Source organism: Stenella coeruleoalba, assembly GCF_951394435.1.
Source record: "Stenella coeruleoalba genome assembly, chromosome: 2".
Lineage (NCBI taxonomy): Eukaryota > Metazoa > Chordata > Mammalia > Artiodactyla > Delphinidae > Stenella > Stenella coeruleoalba.
In genome coordinates this window covers 152,923,548-152,949,004 of record NC_137147.1, presented here as the reverse complement: position 1 = coordinate 152,949,004, position 25,457 = coordinate 152,923,548, and the positions used below count along the sequence as shown (strand labels likewise).

The 25,457-nt window shown below is 34.8% G+C and overlaps 2 protein-coding genes across 14 annotated transcripts in view; one reads left to right on the top strand and one right to left on the bottom strand.

Moving 5' to 3' along the window:
- The window catches only part of LOC307181738 (uncharacterized protein), an 817,010-nt gene that overhangs the window by 689,648 nt on the left and 101,905 nt on the right, over positions 1–25,457 (top strand). The window lies entirely within an intron of this gene.
- WDR72 (WD repeat domain 72) overlaps positions 1–25,457 on the bottom strand; it is a gene marked incomplete at its 5' end in the record, with an annotated part of 189,676 nt that overhangs the window by 72,267 nt on the left and 91,952 nt on the right. For both annotated transcript variants that reach the window (XM_079912516.1, XM_079912517.1), the window contains 4 exons: positions 2,274–2,469; positions 7,727–7,806; positions 11,846–11,937; positions 14,614–15,431. In XM_079912516.1, the coding sequence (XP_079768642.1) occupies positions 2,274–2,469; positions 7,727–7,806; positions 11,846–11,937; positions 14,614–15,431 (1,186 nt within the window). The remainder of the gene's footprint in view (positions 1–2,273; positions 2,470–7,726; positions 7,807–11,845; positions 11,938–14,613; positions 15,432–25,457) is intronic.

The window sequence follows — 25,457 nt, the reverse complement described above, 5'->3', positions numbered from 1 at the left end:
TTCTCCGAAGAAGATATACAGATTGCCAACAAACACATGAAAGAATGCTCAACAGCATTAATCATTAGAGAAATGCAAATCAAAACTACAATGAGATGTCACCTCACACCAGTCAGAATGGCCATCATCAAAATATCTAGAAACATTAAATGCTGGAGAGGATGTGGAGAAAAGGGAACACTCTTGCACTGTTGGTGGGAATGTAAATTGATGCAGACACTATGGAGAACAGTATGGAGGTTCCTTAAAAAACTACCAATAGAACTACCATACGACCCAGCAATCCCACTACTGGGCATATACCCTGAGAAAACCAGAATTCAAAAAGAGTCATGTACCAAAATGTTCATTGCAGCTCTATTTACAATAGCCAGGACATGGAAGCAACCTAAGTGTCCATCAACAGATGAATGGATAAAGAAGATGTGGCACATATATACAATGGAATATTACTCAGCCATAAAAAGAAACGAAATTGAGTTATTTGTAGTGAGGTGGATGGACCTAGAATCTGTCATACAGAGTGAAGTAAGTCAGAAAGAGAAAAACAAATACCATATGCTAACACATATATATGGAATCTAAAAAAAAAAATAAAATAAATTAAAAAAAGGTCATGAAGAACCTAGGGGCAAGATGGGAATAAAGACCCAGACCTACTAGAGAATGGACTTGAGGATACAGGGAGGGGGAAGGGTAAGCTGTGACAAAGTGAGAGAGTGGCACAGACATATATACACTACCAAATATAAAATAGATAGCTAGTGGGAAGCAGCCATATAGCACCGGGAGATCAGCTCCGTGTTTTGTGTCCACCTAGAGGGGTGAGATAGGGAGGGTGGGAGGGAGGTAGATGCAAGAGGGAAGAGATATGGGGACATATGTATATGTATAACTGATTCACTTTGTTATAAAGCAGAAAATAACACACCATTGTAAAGCAATTATACTCCAATAAAGATGCTAAAAATAAATAAATAAAGTTTATGGATAAGGCACAGAAATACCACCTAATGCGAGTTAACACATGATGAACACACTAGCTGTCTTTGGAGAGTTGGAAGAAACCTACTAAATGACACTACAGGTGCCTCTTCAAGTGAATCAAGAACACAAATATAGTCATTGAAAATTAATTTAAAAAGGAATTTTTCTACTTCTTGCTTGAAAGGTGTACTACAACTACAATTTTGTGATATGATCAAAAAGAAGTGTCTTAAAGTGGGTGAATTTGCCAGATAATTAAAGCTAATTTCTTGACAACAAGTAAACAAACGACTTGAAATTGCCACTGAGTTTTAACAAATTACTTACTGAATTTACCAGCCTTGCTGACTGTGTTGGCATTAGAAAATATTCTATTTTGATCTTTGCCCTTTACTGAAAAAGCCTTTTCCTGCTGCATATACTCTCTCACTACATAATGCTCTCTAGTCAGTAATCTTATAAAAATAATAAGAAATAAATATAATGCATTTTTAAGAATGACACCTGTTTTAAGAGTTAACATTTTAAATATAGCAACATTTCTCTGAGTCCCAAATAAAAATCTCTTTCAACCTGAAACATGTCAATTTGTAACATGTTTTCCTGACAAATATATATATTTAATTGTATTATAAATTCATTTGTTCATCAAAACCTTACTAATGAAGTTGAAAATCAAATTTTTACTTAATGATTTTTTACTGTTTTTTAATTTTCATTTTTAAGTCACAACTAACAGGCTGAAAAATCAGATGACATTTTACAGCAGAAATTTTGATTCAGTTGCTAGTCAAAACCATAAACACTATGATTATAAAGTTACAATGATAAAATTTGTTATAGAAAGAATCAAGTGGTCCAACTGTAAAACAGTGCAATTTTAGTTTGTAGTACATTTCTTACTCCCAGAAAAGAAAAAAAAAATGGCACATGGCTATTACCATGGTATCAAATGAAAACAAATTTAGGACCCATTATTATCAGGGTATCCTTATAATGTATGTCCCATTAAGCTATTACTGTTAGTTCTGTTTTCATTTTTACTGACTTAACTTTAAAACATTTTAATAAATAACATAAATTTTGTTCTGTAAAGAATTTATTAATTATAATAGAATTTAGAATTAGAAACTTGACATATGAGGAAACTGATAGCAGAAAAGGTCAGAAACAGGGCACTTGGCTTGGTTTTTGCAGAAATGATACATTCTGAACTCATTCTCAAAATGTTCTGAGTAGTAGAAAAAGTTCTGATGAAAGAGCATACCAATAAATTTTGCACTTACTTTGCAGAGGCAAAGTGTCTGTAATACACTGTAACTCTGGCTCCTTGGCCCATTCAGTCTTTGGCAGGATCTGTGTCATCTCATAGTCACCATTCTCTGCCACCGACACTGGTTCACTGTCGACTGGAGTCTTTCTTAAGGTTTTCATGTGCTGTTGAACTTCCGCCAAAAGAACAGCTTGTATTGCTTCAGTTACCTGTAAAGTTTTTTTCTTTTTTTAATGAATTATTTTTAGTGTTATCATAAATGCTTGGAGTCTTATATAAAACCCAAAGTCTAGAATTTTGATTTGAATAAGTCTCACATAAATTGGAATGCTCCATTCCACGAAAATTACCATCTGAAACAATTGAAATGCAGTTACTGAAAATTGGCACCCAAATCATCATACTGTTCTTTTAAAAAAACCTCAAGAGAATGTAAAAGGAAAGTTTAAAGGGAGTTCTCAATTCTTTCTCATAAAATATTTTCATTTATACCAGAAGATAAAGAAACTTTTAATATATCACATTGTTCTGAAAGACAGGTTTAGTACCTCAATGTCTAGCTCTAAAACACGATTTAGCTAAAAACCCTTGATTTAAACTAGGTTGAATACAGAAAGTTAAAGACAAGACTTTAATAGTAAATCTCACTAAACTGTGTGTATGTGTATATGGTTTTACATGGCTTAAAATACTGCAAAGCCTGCCTTCTGATTATTGTACCTACCCAGTCAAGGACCTGTGGTTGAGGGAAGGGGAAGGGAGATATTTAGCACAGGGCATCTAATCCAATATGTTTTTAAAAATGAAGAACCTGGGATGTGACATCCCAAGTTCCACACAGACATGGTGGACAGGCCTTCTAACCCCTGATTCTATGTCCTTAGTAGTATATGTCCTCCCAAGGTTCTATACTCTTACATCTCAGTAAAAAGCCAGTGACAGTACCTTAGCCCCTTCCTGGTAAGAGATGAGGTAAGGTCCAGGAGTTAGGTAGAGTTCAAGGAAAGCCAAGACCTGAACTGGTGAGAGAAAAGGAAGGGCACTGCTGATCTAGATGAACTTGGGACACCTTTCCAATATCCTCCCCTGGCTGATAGTTAAACCTTTAACATAGCCATGTCCCAATGCCTACTCTTTTCCCTTCAAAAGCCTATCCTCTGTCAAGATGACTCATGTTCCATAATTGCCATCGTCCCCTCTGCCTTATTCCCAGTCTACCCATAGGATGCCTAGAGCTAGAGCTTTGGGACAACACCACTGAAACTGGTGATCAAGAGATGCTAATGCCCAAAACAGAGTAGGTATTCATTTAAATATGTATTTAGTCCCTTTTATGTGTCCTGGTAGCATGTGAGACCTTTAAGTTCCAGGGACACTTGAGAGTTTTTGCTGATGGCAGATGCTAGGTAAACTACAGGAGTAGAAGGAACTGGGTTCTAAACTCTATTCTAGAGTTTTAAATATAGGGAGTTTCCTGAAAGTATCAGAGGAGCTGCGTGATCACTGATCATCCCCCTATTCTTGTCCAGTCAGATGCTTGGTTGGGTCATGAAAAAAGGCTAATGAATGATATGATTTTCCTATTGCTTACCAAATCTATTAACACTGTAGTACTGCCTGTCACAATACAGGTACATAATGCTTACATCATGTGAGGAGATACTCAACACTGTGAAAGCTGTTGCATGCCATGAACACAACATAGAATTCTACACATTATGATACTGATGAGTCATGCTTATTAATATCTACCATATGCTGAGATACATTGTATATTAACTATTAGCTATGATATCTAGTAACATATACTATTCTATATCACAATAAGTGAATCATGCTTATCATGTAGATATTATGATGGGTAACCTGTATTAATTATTCATGGACAATTTTACAACACCGAATTTATGTCATTTTAATTTTGCCACACATTTATTTGATAGCACTGCTTCCAAGACATGAATGGTGTGGTAAACAGAGCTCTCAATCTGACATGAGAAGGTCCAAGTTCCTGATTTGACTATGACAGTTACTACAAATGTAACTTTTGACAAGTCACGTACTTCTCTGGGACTTCATGTCCATACTTATAAAACAGTCTGTGATGCTGAGAGAGGCTAGGATGAGAGCTTTCAATCACAGAAAGCTGTATGGAACTTGCTTCTGTTCATACCTATAAAAATCAGGAAGATATTAGAGGAAATCCTCAGAACTGTAGTACATCCAGACTATGGTCTATCCCTCAGAATGGGCAGTTTGGCCATATGCTCCCATGGGATTATGGATGCCCTCTCACAACTGTGATTTAGAAAGTCCTCTTTCCACTAGATATAATATTCTATAACAACTTGGATCAATATTCTTTCTTAAAAAAATACAGGGATTTATGCAGCTTCAATTAACATTTCTAATTATTAGATTTATATATCATGACCATATCAGTTTTTACCTGTTAAATTTTGAAACTTTTTGACATATTTGTCACTACAAATGCATATTGCAGGAATAATCAATATGAGTATCATTAAAAAGCAAGATGAAGCAGAAACAGCAGAATGAAACATATTAACCACAATGAGCAGGTTACTCAGAGCCACAAAACTTAAAAGTGAATACAGAATGGCACATACCCAATTGGAGACAAACTCAAAATATACGCTTTGTGTTCAGTGTGAAGTCAATACACAGAGAAATGGTACAACTTATATAAGCATATAATAATGTTCCAGTATCTGGTATACAGTGAGCCCTAAAACCAGGCTAATGGAATTGAAATAGATATTGTATACTTTAAAAATATACACTATGGAAAGTAAAATTTAATGATAGTTTCTGACTGTCAGTACTTAAGTGTCTCTAGCATATAAACAGAGTAGATGAATTTTGTAGATAGGTAGTAGGCATAGAGTTTTTCCCAACAAAATATAAAATCTGTAGACATTATTTTATATAACTTTGTGATGTTAATACTGAGCTGAAATTGAAAGCACTATGGCTATAAAGCTGTCTTCCAAATGCATATACAGTTTTCCTGAAAAGACGGATATGCAAAGCATTACACGCTTATGAAGGAATGTGCAGATTTAAAATAATGTTTAAAAATCCATTGTTTGGGGAAAGAGAGCCACATCTGGGCCATATACTTTTTACTAGAAGTATTACTATGCCATAGCAAGCTAAAAATGTTAATGGTTTTCTACCAACACCTTGAAACAGCAAAGTATTGTAAAATAGCACAGAGTATTATAAAGACTCTTAAGGGCCCCTGTGGCCTGCTTGTGGTTTCAGTGTCCAGATTTTCTGGTATAGAAGCATTTTCCCAACACTCAGGCTCACATGAGCCTTTCATGTCTTGCATCATCTCCTGGAATAGCAATACTTCTCTCAGGAGGCCTGGATGTCATGATTTCACCCACTAGTGTCAGATTATAAAATCCAAAGAATGTTAGTGCTGCTTCAGAGACATTCAAGTTAGCAACCCCAAAACCTGCTCTTGCTTCTCCAGCATTTATTTCTATGTTGTGTATATTTCATGTGTGAGAAACAAAAAACAATCTCCAGACAAACTCATTCATCTGCGAAATTAACTCATCCTTACCCATTCCCTTAAAGGTACGCCCCCTTCAATTTCTGAAGTAGGATTATGCTCTTTTTTACAAAACCATCCCATTACCACCTCGTGTTCCTAAAATACATTAAAAAGCAGATTCAAATTAACATGATTTGACTAACTGCTTAAATGAACAGCTTTATAAGGAATTTGAGGATTGGTTAATGAAGCATTTATATGGATACTTGCAAGAGCCTCTGTTTTTCCTGAGGGCCCCAGGAATTCTCATTCTCACTTTACACATGAGTAAAATAAATAATCAACAAATTAAACCTGTCTTCCAGAGTCATTCATCAGGTTAGTGGCAGAAATGAGAGGAGAATTTTGAAGCTTAAACTTTGTACAGAGTGAGTAATAAATGCTCTAGTAATATTTGTCCTGCTACCAGCATTTTACACAAGGTCATAGAATCATAGAACCTTAAGTTCCATTTGTCCAAACATATCCAAACCACATTAAAATTTATTTTAAGGTCAAACGAACAACTACAAAGGATCTTTAATTAGAGAAGCTCAGGATAACTGTTTGATTGAATTCTTTTTTCCTTAAGAATTGTTTTCCCTGTTGAGAAATTCTTTGGCTACTGGGGGAAAAAAAATCCCACCTTTGATAGAGACTCTTTTAGGGTGACTGTAAATATGCTGGTAAAGTCAACATATACTAATATTTATTTGATTATCACAGATGCTTTTTGCAGAGCCATTCAGTCATTCATTAAATATATATTGACTGGCTACTGTCACTGGTGAAAGGGGTGAGTGAGACAGGCAAAGTCCCGGCTCTCAGCAAGCTTCTGTTACAGTGAAAAGACAGAAGATAAGCAAGCAAAAAAAAGAAAATGGTATAATCTCCACTGAAAGCAAACACAACAAAGAAAATAAAACTGGATAATGTGATGGTAACTGGAGCATGGGGCAGCAAGGTATGGTGACAATATTAGATGGAGTGATCAGGGAAGACTTCTCTGAGGAGTTGGCTTTTGAGCAAATACCCAAATGATGAATGGAAAAAATGAGAATTCCAGCCTGAGAGAATAGTAAGGTCCTGAGGTGGAAATGAGCTTTGTATGTTCTGGAAATTATAAGCAGATCAACGTGGCTAGTGAGAATGGGGGAGAATGATGAAGAAAGAGGTTAGGCGAGGGGCAAATCATGTAGGCCATGGCTTTAATAACCATCCCAACTGTGTTTATTTGGTTTTATGGTGTCAGCCCCCATAATTTGTTCTGAGTTGACTTTCTTTGTTTTCCTGTAACCAAAATTAACCATTTGTAATTGGAATTATTGCTATTCTTGTCTTGCAAATTTGACATTTATTAAGCCCATGAAGAATAAAGTTCCAATAAATATTCATCTAATCAATGCACAGATATTTATTGTACAATGTTCAAAGCTATCCACAAAAAAATCCGTAAAAGAAGAAGAAAGACTTAAATTGGACATTGAGGAAACCAACTCTCTATATCAGCTCACAGATGATAGAAAAATTATTTCTAATTATACCTACCAAATTCGCAAGCCTAGGGACTTTTATATCCAATTTTGAAATCAAATAGTAGACATTTCTGCCACCAACTGAAACCTCAGTGGGCAATAAGTTACCTGTAACAACATAAACATCCCTTCCTCAGCCCTTTCTATTCATGCCTCTTAACTTGGTTCATCCTTGCATGTTATTTTCCACTTTTCCCTCATTATTAGTCTCTGCGTTAGTCCTATTAAATGAAATACCCTGGAAGAAAATATGTGAGGACAAGAGTACCTACTCACGTATACTCTCAGGTAAAGGGGAGTATGAATGAACCACAGCAGCAAGGAACTCTTCCAATAACTTCAAGAACATGAACCATATCATACCTGGACAGACTGGTCTTTCCAACAGGAAATTAGCTTCAAAAGTGAAACGTCAGCTTCAGGTAGATGGGATTCACTCTTACCTAGAAATATATAGAACACATTTATATCTTCAGAGTATTACACATGGATGCAGCCCAATGATCTTCAACCCTGGCTGCACATTAGAATCACCTAGGGAGCCTTTTTTTTTTTCCCACAAACACCGATGCCCAGGTTCAATCTTCCAGTGATTCTGGTTTAATAGGTCCCTGGGTGAGGGTGGAGCAGGCATTAATACTTTTTAAAAGTATCTCAGATGATTTTCATATATAGCCAGAGTCAAGAAACATTAGTTAACTTATATATATATATTTCTAACAACTATACTAATACACATTCACATCAAATCAAACTCATCTTTATACCTTAAACCCATTTCAGTACCTTTTTGCCAACAAAATACAATGACCAACATTCCCCCCAAAACAGATCACTGAATTTTACAATGCCTTCCTCATACAAATAATCCCTGAAATTCTACCTTGCCATGAAGCAGTATCTATCACACAGAAAATCCTATAAAAGACTTGCTTTGATTCATCCTTACCGAGCTATACTACTCTGATCAATAGGTATAGCACTTATGTTTTAATTTGACTCATTTTGTTATGTATTGTTTCTTTTTAAGTTTGCCCTTTTAAATGTCCTTTCTATCTATTTGCCCTAATGTTCAGTGTGAAATTTTAAGAGTGAGCTATGGCTTGGTTTATTTAAATTGATCCATAGAGTGTCCGACAGTTCCCTACACAAAAAAGAGCTTAATAAGTGCCCTTTCATTAATTGAAAATGAACATATTATCATCCAAATGAAAAAATCAATGAATTAAGGCTTTCTGATGGCTAAAGTATATTATCTAGGTGCCAGATCCAGGAGCGAGATAAGGAAGAGTGATGCAGGCTTGCACTGGAGGGAAAATTGCTATAATTGTCTATTTAAATTAATGTTTGAAATCCTGGATCAACTATTTAAATTAGTATTAGTCCAAGATGCTTTTCATTGAATTACCATTTTATATATTAATAGATATGTGTGTGTGTGTGTGTGTGTGTGTGTGTGTGTGTGTGTATATCTCACATTAGTGGTGAAGGGAAATGTAATAGAAGGTATTGATATAATGTAAACTGACAATATGAAAGAAATATATAAGAAACTTCTGCTCATTAATATCATCATTTTCTCCTGATGGAACCTATGATGTGAATTTGAAATGCCCAAGAACAGTACATAAAAGATGTGATATGATACAACACTATGAGTTTGAAGTCATATTTTCCATTTCTTCATGAGCACAGCAGGTAACAGAGCATTTTCTTTTGATCGCTTTCCTTTCTCCCTCTCTCACTTTGTTGACCTTGTGATTCCACCATCAAAGCTAAGTATCGGTCTCAACCGTAACTACTTACTGGCATCATGGGGTACTTCACAGCACACTTTAATGTGATGTTAAAATTTTAATATGAGATGGAAATGAGAGCCAACTTTTCTTGGCAATAACAGTGAGTTAAAGAATTAATTATAACTTCAGGGGGAAAGATAAAAAGAAAACATCCCAGGCTTCCTCAGGCTTGGACTTTATAGAATTAATAGCATGAAGTGAATCCCTCCTTTCCCTTCACCTCCCATCTGGCGACTATAAAGCATAAAACTATGTTTCCTTAGTACCTAACTGAATTTTAAATGCTATAAATGCCACCTCTCAACATCAGGGAGATTGTTCAGTAATAACACTAGTTGCTCAGGCTGCTTTGGTTGGGAAGTCATAGGAAAAGTTGGGGCCTCCTTGGCTCTGGTTAGCAAATCCCTAAGTCTCTGCAGAAACTACTTATACTGCACCTTAAATTCTAGTCTCTTTCCCAGTGTTATAAAAAAATGAAAATTAGAGCAAATAACCCTAAAAAGGGCTACTATCTAAGGAGAAGGCTGGCAATCCAGACTGGATCATATAGAGGAATCATGACTTGTAATCATAAATATGAGAAGTGGCCTGACATAATTCCATACAGGAGTATGGAATTAGACGGAGTTGGACTGGAATCCTAGCCCTTCAGCTTGTCGGCTGGTTGACTATGAGTGAATCAGCTAACTTCTCTGAGTCCCAATTTTCTCAAGGGTAAAACAGAGATAGATCCTCCTACTGTGCACTGCTGTTTATATATTATTTGAGGTAATATGTAATGTAAAGTCATTGGCATAATTCTTTGGACATACTAGGGGCTTAATAATTGGAAGCTATTAATAAACTCTCACTTTAAAATATCCCAAATGAATATTCTTTTCAGTAGCCCTGAGAGGGCCACTGTGCAGTGTTGTTCAGGTCATACCAATGTATTGATCACATACTGCACAACTTTGGAAGCAAAATGCACATCAATTCTGGAATCTTATTCCCATTTTACAAATGCAGTAAATTCGGCTTTTAAAGGAGTAAAAGATACACCCAAAGTTAAGTAGTAAGTGGCAGAACTTGATCTTGAACCTTAGTGGTTTATCTCCAAAACCATTGTTCTATTTTCTATTCATCCATTAATCCAAAAGTACTTGCTTAATTCCTTGCAGGCATTGTTCTAGGAACTGGGGACACAGCAGTGAATAAAACTGTCATAAAAAACAATAACCTAGGGAGGGTGGGAGGGAGAGAGACGCAAGAGGGATGAGATATGGGAACATATGTATATGTATAACTGATTCACTTTGTTATAAAGCAGAAACTAACACACCATTGTAAAGCAATTATACTCCAATAAAGATGTAAAAAAAAAACAACAAAAAAACCCAATAACGTCCCTGGAGCTTACATTTGAGTAGCAGGAAGTAGATGGCAAATGGAAAAATGCTATACAGCACGTCAGATAGTGAAAAGGATTATGATAAAATAGGGAAAGGGGTAGGGTATGCGGGGGAGAAGGGAGGGCACCTTCACTTATAAGATGGTATTGGAGGAGGAATTGAAGGATGGAGGATGGAGGTGGGGAGCAGCAGGTTGACTTCTGTGGAATCTGGAGAAAGGGCATTCTAGACAGAGGGAACAATCAGTGCAAAGACCCTAAACCCTGCCTGTCATGTGTGGGTAAGAGTTAAAAAGCCCAGCAAAGCTGGAAGGAGTGAAGCAGGGGATGAGTACAAAGAGATGAGGTCAGATGGGGGTGTGTGTCTGATGACGTAAGTAGAGCAGCCAGGTTATACAGGGCCTTGTGAGCTATCCTAAGGACTGTAGCTTTGATTCAGAGTGAAACATAAGCCACTGAAAGGTTTTAAGCAGTAGCATGAGGTTCTGACTTAGTTTCAAATAGATGACTCTGGATGTCTGGTTGGGAATAGAGTGTAGGAACCAAGAATAGGAGCAGAGGGTAGTTAGGAGGCTTCTGTATCCAGGCAAGAGGGGATGAAGGCTCACACCAGGGGGCTGGCCATGTAGGTGGAGAGAAGCAGTCAGAATCTGGGATATATTCTGGAGGTAGAACCAACATGATTACTAAAACATTGGATGTGGGGTACAAGAAAAAAGGGGAAAGTCAATATGACATTAAAGTTCTTGGCCTAAATAACTGTAAAGATGGGACTGCCATTTAATGAGATGTCAAAAATTTGGAGAAGCAGGTTTTAGAGATGAATTAGCCATTTGGCATCAAAAGAAAATCTAAACACCAAGACTGTTACTCAGAAGAATTCAAGGACCATTATATAATCTTCTGAAATAACTGTAAAACTCTCTAATGTAATAATTACTTATTTGGTAATAAAGATATTGATACAGTAAATTCCCCATAAATCACATATGACCTTAATTTAATATTCAAATGTGTCCTTTGCTGAAAAGTTTCATACTTTTAGGTATTTCAAAGATCATTTGATGAAATCTATCATATTACATGTCTTATAAGATATTTACTTTAATAACAAAATTTCATGTATATTTCAAATATAGACAGAATACAAAACTATAACCATGTAAAATACAGACTGAATCAAACAATAAACATGCACACTTCTTATTCTAAACTGTAGGGTGCTATCCAGTTACAGCACTTTCATTTCATAGAAGAAAAAAAATTATTAGACTATATCTGTAACTCCTTTACCATTTTGTAAATAACCGTAGAAGCTTGAAATATTTAAAATATCATTCCCAGGACTTTTCATCTTCTTATGCACAGACTCCATTGTGAAAGAACTGTTGAAATAAGATTCAAAGGATATTATTAAAGATGTATAAAAAACATTTTGAGAAATAAATTGACGATATGACTGCATGACCACTTTAACAAATTTGGGAATTGAACACATTATTTTTAGCAATATCTTTGACATTATTCTCTTCGGTGAATCTTTTTTCCCCACTTTAACTTACCTAAAACCCTAACCCCAAGTGAATTGTGAATCTTAGTTTACCAGAATTATCTTGTGATCCACTTTTACTGGAGGGGCCTTGCGACTTTAGGTCATGTGATTTGTGGCTAATGTAATAAATTTTTGAATCCTAATATGTTCATAGCTGCCAAAAAATTATCCCCAGGTACCATCAGGACTTGATGAAGACAGGCTTTACCCTAGTCCAGTGATTCAATGAGAGGACATTCAGATACTATCCAGGGATATTCTCATAGGCAGATAGCTCTTTCCTTAAAATTCAGTTTCGTCACACACTCAGTTGTTAAGCATAAAAAGATTTCTCCACCTTTACAACCACAGTGAAATGTTAGCAAAATGGCCAAATTTATTGGAAGGATTTGGAGTGACAAATCCAATACACATTGTTTCGATTTCCCTAAATATAACATGCAGTATCCAATAGCAGATCAAATCTGAAATGGCTTATTTAGGGAAGCAGTCTCTAATCCTGACACTGCCATTCAATAATTTGTTTTAATGCAGAATTTTGTAAAGATTAACTAAAGTGTGGCAATGATTTTAAGGCCATTTAATGGAAAGCATGCTGAAAGCCCTTAATCTCCCCTAAAGGGCACCAGATATATCCTTCCCATCCTGTATTCAGTATCTGGAACAAACTTAGAATTAAAACCTCTGGCGACAATAACTGAGTCCGTCATCTGCTCTGTGGGATCATGATTAGGCTAACAAATATAAGTTGTTTTTAAGAATTTGAAAAAATCTTGATGATCACCTATTCTATTCATCTCATTTTGTAACTGAGGAAAGCAAGGCCCAGAGGGGCTAAGTGACTAGTCCAAAGCCACATGACTAGTTTAACAACAAAACCAGGGTTCATTCTCAGGTTTTCAGGCTTGGCTGACTACAATTTTTTTTATCATACTTTAGGTGTTATTTAATTTTCTTAGTAATAGAAAGAAAAGTGCCTAACTGAAATTAAAATACATATATATTATATATATAAATTATAAATATGAAGTTATATATTATATAAGTGTATATATATATATATATATATATATATAGTAATGAACAGAAGAAAAGAAAATAGAGGAAAATTAAGTATATGAATAATGAAATTCACAGTCTCTGTTTTCTCATTATTAGGGCCACCAAACAGAAAATGGAAAATCCTATAGCATAGAAGCATTATAATGATAGGGAGCTTAACACTGAATCTACATAATCCATAAGGATTTGCTACCAGACTGTAGGTTCACTGAAGGCAGGAACTCTATTATCTAGTACCTGACACAGATATTTGTTGAACTGAGCTCTTACCAAAGAATAGAAATATCAAGGACTATTTACCACCATGTACTGAGCAGTTCAAACGGCACATCTTCTATAAAGGCTTTCTGATGGTTTCATCTCACACTAATTATTCTCTTTACTCTGACCACCTATAATACTTACCTATACTACAAATATTTCTCCTTGTTCCTTCAGTGTTTTCTACTTATTTCATGTGCATTATCTTCATCATTTCAATTAGTTCCTACCCAAATGAGAAATTTATTTATATTTCTTCTATGAGCTAGTGCTAAAGACATATTCAGTAAGCACTTGATGAATTGAATCCAATCTTCTAACATCAGACTATGAAAAAGTATATTGAATTTTAGCAGTGGGAGAAGGTAAACACAGAGTCAAGGTTAGCAATCAGGCTCTGGAGTTATACTGATGCCCAGCCTTGAATCAGCTTGTAAGGCTCTGAATTAATACTGGGGTTGATACTTTCTCTCCATAAGCCTCAATATCCTCATCTATACAATAAGCAAAATAATCGTACCTAAACCCCAGCTTTGCTGTGCACATGAAGTGAAATCATGTATGTAAAGGGCTTACATGGTGACTAGTAGATATTAAACACTCAAAAAACAATGCCTATTATTACTAAACTGTACTTTGTATAAGTGAATTAATGATAACCTCTTCTATTTTAATATGCCGAAGTATGAATTAAACAGTGGGATTTGAGGTACGAAATTTTCAAATTTTTCCTTTCCTAATGATATATGAAGTATATCATCATAGGCATTTATTTAAATGTTTTTTGTTCATACTTAATTCACAACAAGTATAATGGATTTCAAGGTGTGTGTGAATCTATCTACCTATCTATCTATTGAATCATTCAGCATCCAGTACTGTGAATTTCCTGGCACATATTATGAGAGCAATGGATATTTGTTGGATGAATAAATTTTAAAACATATAGATGTATTGCCCAAAGTCGTCTCCAATCTCAAAGAATTAAAAGGAAGATTTGCTTAAAATTGTTTTAAGCTAAAGGAGATGTTGCATATTTACTCTTCATCTAAAGGAAGGAAGGAAGGTAGGTAGGAAGGAAAGAAGGAAGGAAGGAGAGGAGGGAGGGAGGGGGGAGGAGGGAGGCTAGAGAGCTAAATGTAACAAATAATGATAATTTTTTAATGTCGTAAATAAGATGTCTTACCTGTCAATTCCACATGCCAGTTCTAAAGGCATGCTAACTAACTTACTAACTAAAAATAGTTTGCTCAATAAGTAAAAGATAGTGTTTGGCTCTTGCAAAGAATCAGAATTATTTTCCGGTCTTCTTGGCATCCCAGCCTGATTTGGAAGAGTGGAAGTGTATTTATTTGACAAGTCCAAAACTTTTCTGGAAAACAAATTTACTTTTGAATAGTCTTTTTTCATTTCAGCATTGCATAAATCCCAGCCTGGCAGCATCAATGAGAAGTGATCTTCATTTGAAGCAAGTCCTAAAGAAACGGGACCCTGAAGCTTTAAAATATTGAGATGCTTAATGCAAAGATTGTCTAATTCTTTATCCACTCCCCATGGCAAAAGGCAAGATAGGAGCAATTTAGCTGTGTCTATTGTGAGGTTGGCATTGACTTTTCTAGATTGCTTAGGGTGCATCTTTTTGGAGCTCTTTATTTTCTTCTGCCTTTTAATGCCATCGTTTTCTTCTGATAACTTCATGGTATTTTCTCCTTGGGCTGGGCTTTCACTAACAGGCTTGGCTTGTGCCTCCACTGAGAGAGGACCACAGGCAGTTTTATTTCTTTTCAGTGTCAGTGTTTTCTTCTCTACTGTGCTTTTGGCTCTTCTCAGGATCTCACTGCCATAGAATGAATTGGAAGGGTCAACGTCACAGATTGGAGTTGGCAGCAAAAGTTCAACAAGGTTTTCCAGATCAAATAGAAGGATATGAAAACCAATGTTACTCCATTTTGTCTTCACAGGCAAGACATTAAAAGGTCCTGAGAAACACTTGGCATCAGCGACCTAAGGGAGATTTTAAAAATTTATGTGTCAAAGTTCTTATTTTTAAGTGATTTTATTAAAAGTTCCATGATATTAAAATGGCATAAAAAGAAATTAAGTAGCAGCACAACCCAAGGCATTTTAATTTTTTGCCTTAGCTATAAAAATTCCCCTCTAAATTCAACATTCTATATTCTAATTTTTTTGAAAAACTTTTCCTTTCTAAAACTTTCATTTTTTCCTCTAAAAAATATGAATTAGGCCTATAGAGTAAGATGGGATCAGATTAACTTTCTTCCAGATACACTTTCATATCTTCTTATCAGTATAGCCATGAAAACATACAATAGGGGAAAAGTGGGTATGAAAATTGAGAAGAGCAGTTAGAGCACCTGCAGTAATTTAAGAAGTCTTTTAACAAAAATGGTCTCTCGAAATTTGTTTAAAATTTTTAATAATTGGAAGTAACCTAAATGTGAACCAGTATCAAATTACTTTTTTTTTAATTTTAAAGGCTCGCCTTGTGGACTTGCATTTGTTCTTTCTCTAAGATGATTTTGCCCTAGATACTGGCATGGTGGGCTCCCACAATTCAGTTATGTTCCTGTTCATTTAGGGTGCCTTACTTGAGTACCATATACTCTCATGCCAACCTATTACTCTCTGTCTTCTTCCTTGCTTTTTTTTCTTCATAGTACTAATTATTACCTTATATTATATGAAATATTTATTTGTTTACTGTATATCTTCCCCAGTATCACTCAAACTCCACCCCTGGTGTTTTGTGCATCCCTTTGTTCCCAATGCCTATAAAATAATGCTACTATACAGTATTATTATTACTATACAGTATTATAAATATTTGTTGAATGAACAATTAGTATATATATACAATGGAATATCATCCACATATATTTAAATGATGGTGTACGACTATATTTTTGGGGGAAAATGTGTTCTATTAGGCCGGAAAAATCCTTTTTGTAAAACTATGGGACTTCTCTGGTGGCACAGTGGTTAAGAATCCGCCTGCTGGGCTTCCCTGGTGGCGCAGTGGTTGAGAGTCCGCCTGCCAATGCAGGGGACGCGGGTTTGTGCCCCGGTCCGGGAAGATCCCACATGCCGCGGAGCGGCTGGGCCCCTGAGCCATGGCCGCTGAGCCTGCGCGTCCGGAGCCTGTGCTCCGCAACGGGAGAGGCCACAACAGTGAGAGGCCCGCGTACCACAAAAAAAAAAAAGAAAGAAAGAAATAGAACCTGCTCTGATTCAATACCCCTGCCTACTGTCAGAGGTTAAATACTATCTTGAATTCCATGTTTATGATTTCTTTGCTTTCATTTAGTGTCCTAATCTTAAATATCTATTCCTAATTAATCTATTTGATTCTGCATGTTCTCAATTTTCATAAAAATATAATTATGCTGCTTATAATTTTCCATGATTTGCTTTATTTATGCTGAATTTTGCGATTGTGAGATTCATATTTGTTGATGATTACAGCTGTAGTTCTTTCATTTTTACCACTATAAAGTATTATACTATATGATAACTACAGTTTATTCATTTAAATGGATATTTAAATTATCTTCAAGATTTAATATTACAAAAAGAAAAAAAAGCACAGTGAATATTCTTCTGGTGAAGACTTTCTTCTGGTGCACATCTGCAAAACTTTCTAGAGTGACATTGATAATTCATAGGATATGCACAACTTCAACTCTGTTAGATTTTCCCAAATAATTGTATCAATTTATAAGTCTCTGTAGAGACTACTATAAGTCTCAGTAGAGACTACTCAGTAGTCTCAGTAGTATAAAGAGTTTCCATGCTCCACATCCTTATTAATACAGGATCTCATTTTTGTCAATATGGGGATATAAGATGGTATCCCTTGTAGTTTTAATTTTCTTTTTTTTAATTATTACCATTAATTATCATTGCAATATTTCATTATCTTTTCACATTTGTTCTATAAAGTGTCTGCCTATGGCTTCTATAAACTTTCATTTGTCTTTTCCTTATTGATTTTTAGGGTTATACATTCATTCTAGAGGTAATCTTTTGTTGGTTATGTGGTCCAAATACTTCTCTCTATTTGTGGCCTGTCGTTTCTCTATTTTTAATAGTGTTTTACTATGAACACTGAATTCCTATTTTAATGCTATCAAATTTATGAAATATTTACTTTAAAAATTATAGGTATCCAGAGGATATAAAATTATTTACCTATTTTTTTCCCAAAATTTAAAGTTCCACACAACTTTTTAATTCTTTCATACTTTTCTCTTTCATATTTGTGTTTGGTTCCCAATTGGGAATAATTTTCGTGTTTTTTAAAATTTTGACATTCAATTATTCCAACGTTACTTGTGAATTTGTCCTTTTCTCACTGATCTCTGTTCCCTGGGACATTAATCAATTTATCTATGACTGCACAATACTCCATTGTATAACAGCTTCATGAAAAGTCTTTAAGAGGTGATTGGGTAGTTTCTCCTATCCTGTTCTTTTACTTCTTTATATAAATTTGAGGATGTTTATCAAATTCCGGATTATATCTCCCACTTATTTAGATAGTGCTTAATTTCTTTTGATAGTTTTATAGTTGTTCAAAATGATGTTTATATTATTTGCCTATAATTTTTAAACTTTCTGTAACACCTATAACTATGGGTCCTTTTTCATTTCTGACATTATTTTTGTTGCTTTTGTTTCTTTCTTGCCAGAAGTTTCTCAGTTTTTATTTTCTTTTCAAAGAATCAACTTTGACTTTGTTCATCCTCTCAACGGAATCATGTTTTTCTTAGGAGATAGTTTCGCTGAGTATACTATTTTAACTTATTCTCTCACAGCAATTTTAAGGCATTATTCTGCAGTCTTCTGGTTTCCTTTGATGTGGTTGACATGTCACATAGAGAGCTGATAGTCTGTCACTCCATCTGGCCTTTCTCTCTGCTGCTTTTTAGATCTTGTCTTTAATATTCTGCATAGAATCACAGAATCACTGTGATTCTTCTAGGTGTGTATGTTTTCCCCCAATCTTTCTTACATTGTATCTGAGTATTCCTATCCTTCATTAATTTTGTGAAGTTCTCAGACTTGTCTTTTTGAATATCTTCTCTCTCTATCCTATTATCCCCTTATGGAACTCTGATTAGCTATTTGTCACTCTATCCCCTTTCATGTTTTTCATCTGTCTCTCTGTGTCACATGCTGGGCAATCACTTCAGAATTTCTTCTAATTTGCCAGTTTTCTTCCCCCCGTCTCTATCGTGTCATTTAACTTATCCATGGATTTTCAAATTTCAACTTTTACATTTTTCATTTCTAGAAGTTTTATTTGACAAATTGGTCATTTTTTAGTCAGTTATTTCTTACTTACATTTTTCAAGCCTTCTTTTATTTCTTTAAGCATACTTATTTTGCATTCTGTATCTATAGTTCCAATTTTTGAAATCCTTGTGAATATGACTCTTTTTTATTTTGCTGATGCTTTCCTGTTTCCTTATATGTTTTGTAAGTGTGTGTGTGTATGTGTGAAACATTATTGGTGAGAATCCTTTGAGACATGGGTTAAAGGTGCATTCTTCAAGAGAGTATTTGTATTTTTGACTGCCAGGTACTCAGGGGTACCACCAGCAGGTCCCTATTTAAATAAAAATTTTACCTTAAGAGTTTTTCATTTCTTGCAAGTAATGTGAATCCTAACCCTCAATCTGTGTGAAGTTAGGTTATGGTTATCAATTTTCAGGCAAACCTACTTTCCCCCATCCATCTTGGGCTAAAACCAACAGAAAAATATTTATTATCTCCATTTGTGGAACATATCCCTCACCTTGGTTCACTTTTTCACTGCATATACAGCTCTTAGAGAATAACGGATTTGCACAATTTTCTCCAACCTAACTTCCCATCAATACACTGGGCCTGGACATTCCCTCTAATTACCTCTAATTACCTGTGTCACAGTTAAAACCAAAGCTGAGAGAACCCAGAGACTAGCAAATGGTCTTTCAGCTTTCTCTCTCCTGTTTGGATTTGTGTTCTCATTTTGTTTTTCACCTCTAAGAGTTGCCTTAAATTTCATTTAAACTAACATGTATTATTTTTAAGGATGAATTTTAAACTACTTTATTCACTACTTTTAGAGAATTAATCAGCGCTGTTGTTCAGACTATTAGCCTACAAAGAGACAGAAATTGGGTTTGTAAAGAACACTAAAAATTAAAATACTCAGTTTTGATAATGGAGCAAGAAAATGGGCACTCTCACACACTGCGTGATGGGTGTAAGCTGGTATCTCTTTCATGGAAGGCAATTAGCAAAATGTATCAATAACCTTAAACTATTATATACCCTTGGATGCAGAAATTCTTCTAAAAATAATTTATCCTGGGGTAAAATTGCAAAGATGCACAAAATTATATGAAAAAGAATGCTCATTGTTAAATTTTCTATATCAGTAAGCTGAAAGTAAATGTTCCATAATAGAGATTTGGCTAAAACATTATGGTATATGCACACATTAAAATATTAAGTAGATATTAAAAAGAGTCCTTTATAAAATACATAATGTCACAGCAAGAACTTCACATATATTGTCGATAGAAAATACCTAGATTTGAAAAGTACAGTTTGATTTTTTACAAAACTGCAGATTTCTTATGACTCCTGATTATATCTATTTTTAAAACTCCTACAAAAATTTGTATTTTACCATACAAAACAAAAGCTGTTTTAAAAAAGTAATACAAATTGACAGAGAAAATATTAATAATAGATATGGCTACCTAAATATTTTTAACAGGTACCTCTAAAAAAAAAAAGTGCATTAATCAGGTTAAACTTAAAAGTGTAAGAAAAACAATTACAGCATAAATGATCAAAGGCTAATATTTTAGATATTTAAAGAACTCACAAAAATTAATTAGCCATATACTCAAGAGAAAAAATGAGAAAAGGAGATTTAAAAAATATCACAGAGGGGAATAGTTTTTAAACCATTTGTCCCAATAAAAAGGAAACAAGTATAAAATTTTATATACTATACCAGTTTTGATCCCTTAAATTAGCTAGAATTTTCACAGATTTGTAACAAACAAAAAGTAGAGTATCCCAAACTGTTGAGTGATCATTTCAAGGTGAACTCTGATAAGATCTAGATGTCCTTAACATTTTTCAAAACTATTGTGATAATATGTATCAAGAGTCTTAAAAATATTGAGTATCATCTTTCCTAATTGAGATGCTACTTCATGTTCTTGAAGGTTACCATTCCCAGTCCATCCTTTGGGTTTATGCCTGGTTTTCTTTCATTCAGCTGTCATTCAAGAGGTCCTTGCTGAGTATGTATTAAGTAGAACATGGTGTGAGAAGCTATCCACCCAATACAGAACAAGACCCAGCATCTGCATGGATGCAGCTCACATTCTTTACACTCAGAGGGGAGAGACAAATGTGCCAAGCACTAACCACATAGCTTAGATGAGGGCAGTATAAGCAAAAATATAGGAAACTAGAAAGATCTGAAGAAGGCATCTCAGCCTGAAAGATACAAGTAGGAGTCTAAGCAGAAGTGACACCAAACTGAGATCTGAAAGATAAGGGAGAAATGAACTGAAGAAAAGTGAGAGGCCAAGTATTCCAGGCAAAGGGAAGAGAATGGGAAGCCCCCTAGAGTGATGGCTGGAAGAGGAGTGAGAAGGTATGTAGGGATCATGCACTGTGACAATCTTAGTTTGTCTACAGAGTAGAGTACGGGAACGTATTACAGAATGAGACAGACAGGACAGGAGCCAGATTACACCGGAGCCCTGCAAACTGTTGAGTTTCAAATTTACTCAAAGAGCAGTTATGACCCTTGAAGGGTATTAAGCAAGGAAGTCACCTATTCACAAACTATAGCCATAGTTTCTTTTGAATTAGGGGTTAATGAAGCGGGCTGAAGACAGGGTTTTGCCCTCCTGTGCACTTCCACTTCCCTAAGCAATAATATTCTCTGGACACAACAGCTAGACCTCCTCAATTACTGGGCCACTCAAAAATCACAGCAATGATTCTAGCAGTATACACATTCCCTGGTCTGGTCTCATCTTCTTATTTTGAGATCCACACCACCACAATAGGCCCATTGTACTGCCATAAACAAAAAATCCTAAATTTCTGTCCCTAAATGTGATCACCTTAAGCCTCAGGAGCAACTGGATGTTTTACAATATTTTCAAATCACAAATATTATTCCAAATTTATTTAACATACAACAAAGTTGGCTTCCATTTGGAAATAAGTCCATTGGACAATATGTATAAACCATTGTTATATTTGAATGTACTAAAATGATTAAATGTTATAATGCTAGCCAGTGATCATTGTTTGAGCATTTTAAAATCTTTTAAGAAATAGTATATTTTTAAAGTCACATCACCAAAGGATTTGAAAAACAATATTTACCATTGTTTTAGACATAAGTAACATAGAAAGCAAATAAATACCTATAATAGTAATTCCTGGGTTTTAACATATCATGAACTGGGCAATACATAACTTTTAGTAATGTGTAGCAAAGGTTACAGTAATTCTTAAACTTATTTATATTTATATGTTACCTATATACAATATATTACTCAGACAAGAATTCTAATAACAGTAACCTGCTAAATCATGACTGAATGATGTTGTGTAAAAACAGAAATGTAATTATATTACTTTTAGAATGATAAAGTATATGTAAACCATCATTATAACAGGAGTGTTTTAGAAACACTCACCAATCTAGTTACAATAAAAAGTCTAGAATAAATAATTAAATACAAGAGTATTTCATTCAATCTATGTCACTGCAAAAATGTGAGGGCTAAATAAAATTTTAAGTTATTAGTTTACATGTTGTTTATAGAATGCTCTCTGATTGCTTGGCAGATACTTCCCCAAAATGTACTGTCCAGGTTTTGCATACATCAGAAGGTGCTGGTTTTTTCCCCAACTTCACATCATGTTTAGTCTCACTCTCTGACATTCAGGTTGAGGCAAGAGTGGAGGTATGGTTTACAATCAGGACAGCAAGAGGGTGGCACTAAAGAACAATGGTCCATTCCAACCTCTGAACTTTGTGAGGCTGGGGAGTAAAATGGTACTGATATATCTACATGTGAATGCTCTAAACAGCAGGTGGGGAGTAGAAAGAGGCACACAGAGCTGAGCTCTTTGTCTGAAGTACACAGATTTGGGGAAAAGCTACTGAGTCAGAAAGTCTACAAGTAGAATCCCAGATGGCCAGCAGGCAGAAATTATTCTTCTACTATCAGCAAGAACCCAGAATAAATGACAGGTAAAACTAAAGTTAACAACACAAAATTCAAACTCTCAACAGCCCAGTATACATGTAAAAAAGAAAACCAAGAAAGACCCAAACGTTTGGAGGAAAACAATGTAAAAGGTGTGAAGGTATAAGTCTAACATCTTTATAAAAAAAATGTCTATTCACTTATTTTTTTCTTCATCTTACTGTGTTCAGTTGTGCCTCTTCTTTTCCTATCTGATTCAGAAAGACAAAATGGTTTAAAAAGACTGTTTTTACCTTCTGTCTTTGAAGGTGGAAATACACTGTCTAACAACATGTTCTGATAAAACTTCTTCCTGAAAACAAATTGAATCCCCCACTGAGTTTGTTTTGAAAGAATCTGACCTGCCCAACCTACCACAGATACAAAATGCTGGTAAAACTGATGCTTAAAATTACACTCCTGCTCACTCTTGTGATTTTTGTGCAATAATACCTAGTACAAACATTTAAATCCTAAGGGAGAAAACATATAGATTATAACTGGCAAATATTTTAGATATTTAGTTTTGTTAGAGCAAGAAGAATTTAGAAATGATTTAATCTGACCCCTTCCCCTTACACAAGGGAAAATGAGGGACAGAGAAGTAAAGTGATTTGTTCAAAGTTACCCGTTTGGTAAATAGCCAAGTCAGGATTCTCAAGTCTGTTTTTTTCTATCTATTCTTCAGATGATATTATCAACTTAAGTTTTTCAAACAATGGAATAATGTTTTTTTATTTATTGTTTCTAAGATATACAGAGGGTCCTCATTAGCTAAGCATTCCTTTTATGAAACACCATATTCACTGAGATGTATAAGGAAGAAAAAGTAATCATTATATGAAAATATTTACTAATGAGCTGATCATTTATAAAATTAGTACCCAAACACTCCTCCCTTTCTAACATCCATCAGTCAGGTTCTGACTGATTATCAAATAATGCAATCCAATTGCAAAGTAAATAGCAAATACTGTTAAAAATGCAGGATTACACTAAATCCAGACAGGGATATTGGAACTATCTGAGTCATACCCACTGTCATTGACTAATAAGAATCCAGCAGAGAAGACCAGTTAACAACTGAAGAAGAGAAAATTAATTCAGATGCTTCAAATGACAAACTTGTAACATAAAATATATAAGAGAGGCCTGTGAAACACTTGATTATCTTCTTGTTTTGTTTTGTTTTTGTTTTCGCTTGATTATCTTTTAAATGGTTTTCTAAAATAAGTCTATATTATTCAATATAAAATTCAAACATGAAGTAAAATGTAACATATTATGTACCATACAGTTTAATTTAAAAAAAATACACAAAACAAAACACATGATTTGTTCTAAAGAAGTAGTATATAATTACAATCATAATCTAAATTTTGTTAAATATAATATAAATCACATTTTAATAATTATAACTTTATTTTTAGTTTAAAGTAAAAATTTTGTTTGGACCTTTATAACAGCTAACTCAACAGATTAACCCATGCTTTACAATCCTCCTGACCACTGGTAGGCTATGTTGTACTTTCTGCCTTCTAATCACAGGAACTATGATGTTTGCTTGTCGGTACTTTCACCTTTGTGTTCTCAATATTCTTTCCCAGGCTTATAACTTTAATTGCGTAATTTAATAAGTTATATAAAAATTGGGGAATTCTGCATGTAAAATGTAGCCCCTGAGAAAACAAAGTTTAGTAATCTGTATAGAGGTTCAGAATTAGCCTCCCCAAAATGTATCACTTTTGCATGAGGATTATTTTGAACTAAAGGTAATCCAGACCCTGAGAGTTCAAGAGAAACTACTGCCCCTCCCTTAACTAGCTAGAAGAATTTAAGTTGGGGATTTTTCCCAGAAAAGAGTTATAACCAGAGATAGATTTTATCTAAGTGGCTCCATCTATATGTCAAGGCAAACGTCTAATTACCCATACATGTGCTCTTCTGCTTATCATCCTGTGAATGACCCTCCTGTCCTTGAAAGCCCCAGACTCCTATCCCCTTCCTTAGCTCAGGATGTCATATATACCTCATTTTACCTTTCTATCTCTAACCCTCTCATGTTTGTGGGATTCCCATAAGTATAAAATTAAATTTGATTTTCTCCTGTTAATCTGTCTCATGTCAATTTAACTCTTAGACCAGCCAGAAGAACCTAGAAGGGTACAGGAAAGTTTTCTTCCTCCCTGACATCTGAATGACTCTATGGTGATGAGTCACTCTAACAACTTCTTTTTAACTAGGTATGGATGAAGCCATGTAGCAGATCAGAAAATAATCATAAAAATATACAAAGATTCAGCGCTCTGGTTACTCTGTAATTTTCTAAATTCTTCCTATTCTTTAAATAAACAAAAAACTGGAAGTCACAGTTGATGCATTGCAAGTGTAGTTCATGCCAGAAAAAAGATTAGGAATTCTAGAAAATGTATCTATACTCAAGGGAAAGTATCCACATCAAAAGATTTGTGACAATGGGAGTTTTTCAAGTAAGGATGGCACAGATGATGGGGGGTGGGGGGAAATGTGGTATCTGTGTATTGAACACTACCACTGAGAAATTATATGATGATTAACAAACATGGTAAATTTACAGAAAAGGTAACACAATTTCTTGAAGTAGAAAATTTTCTGAGAAACAACTCTGCAACGTAGATGAATTTATGACCTAATATACCTAATATATTATATAAGAAGTTACCTTTAAAACTCATGCCACAAAAAG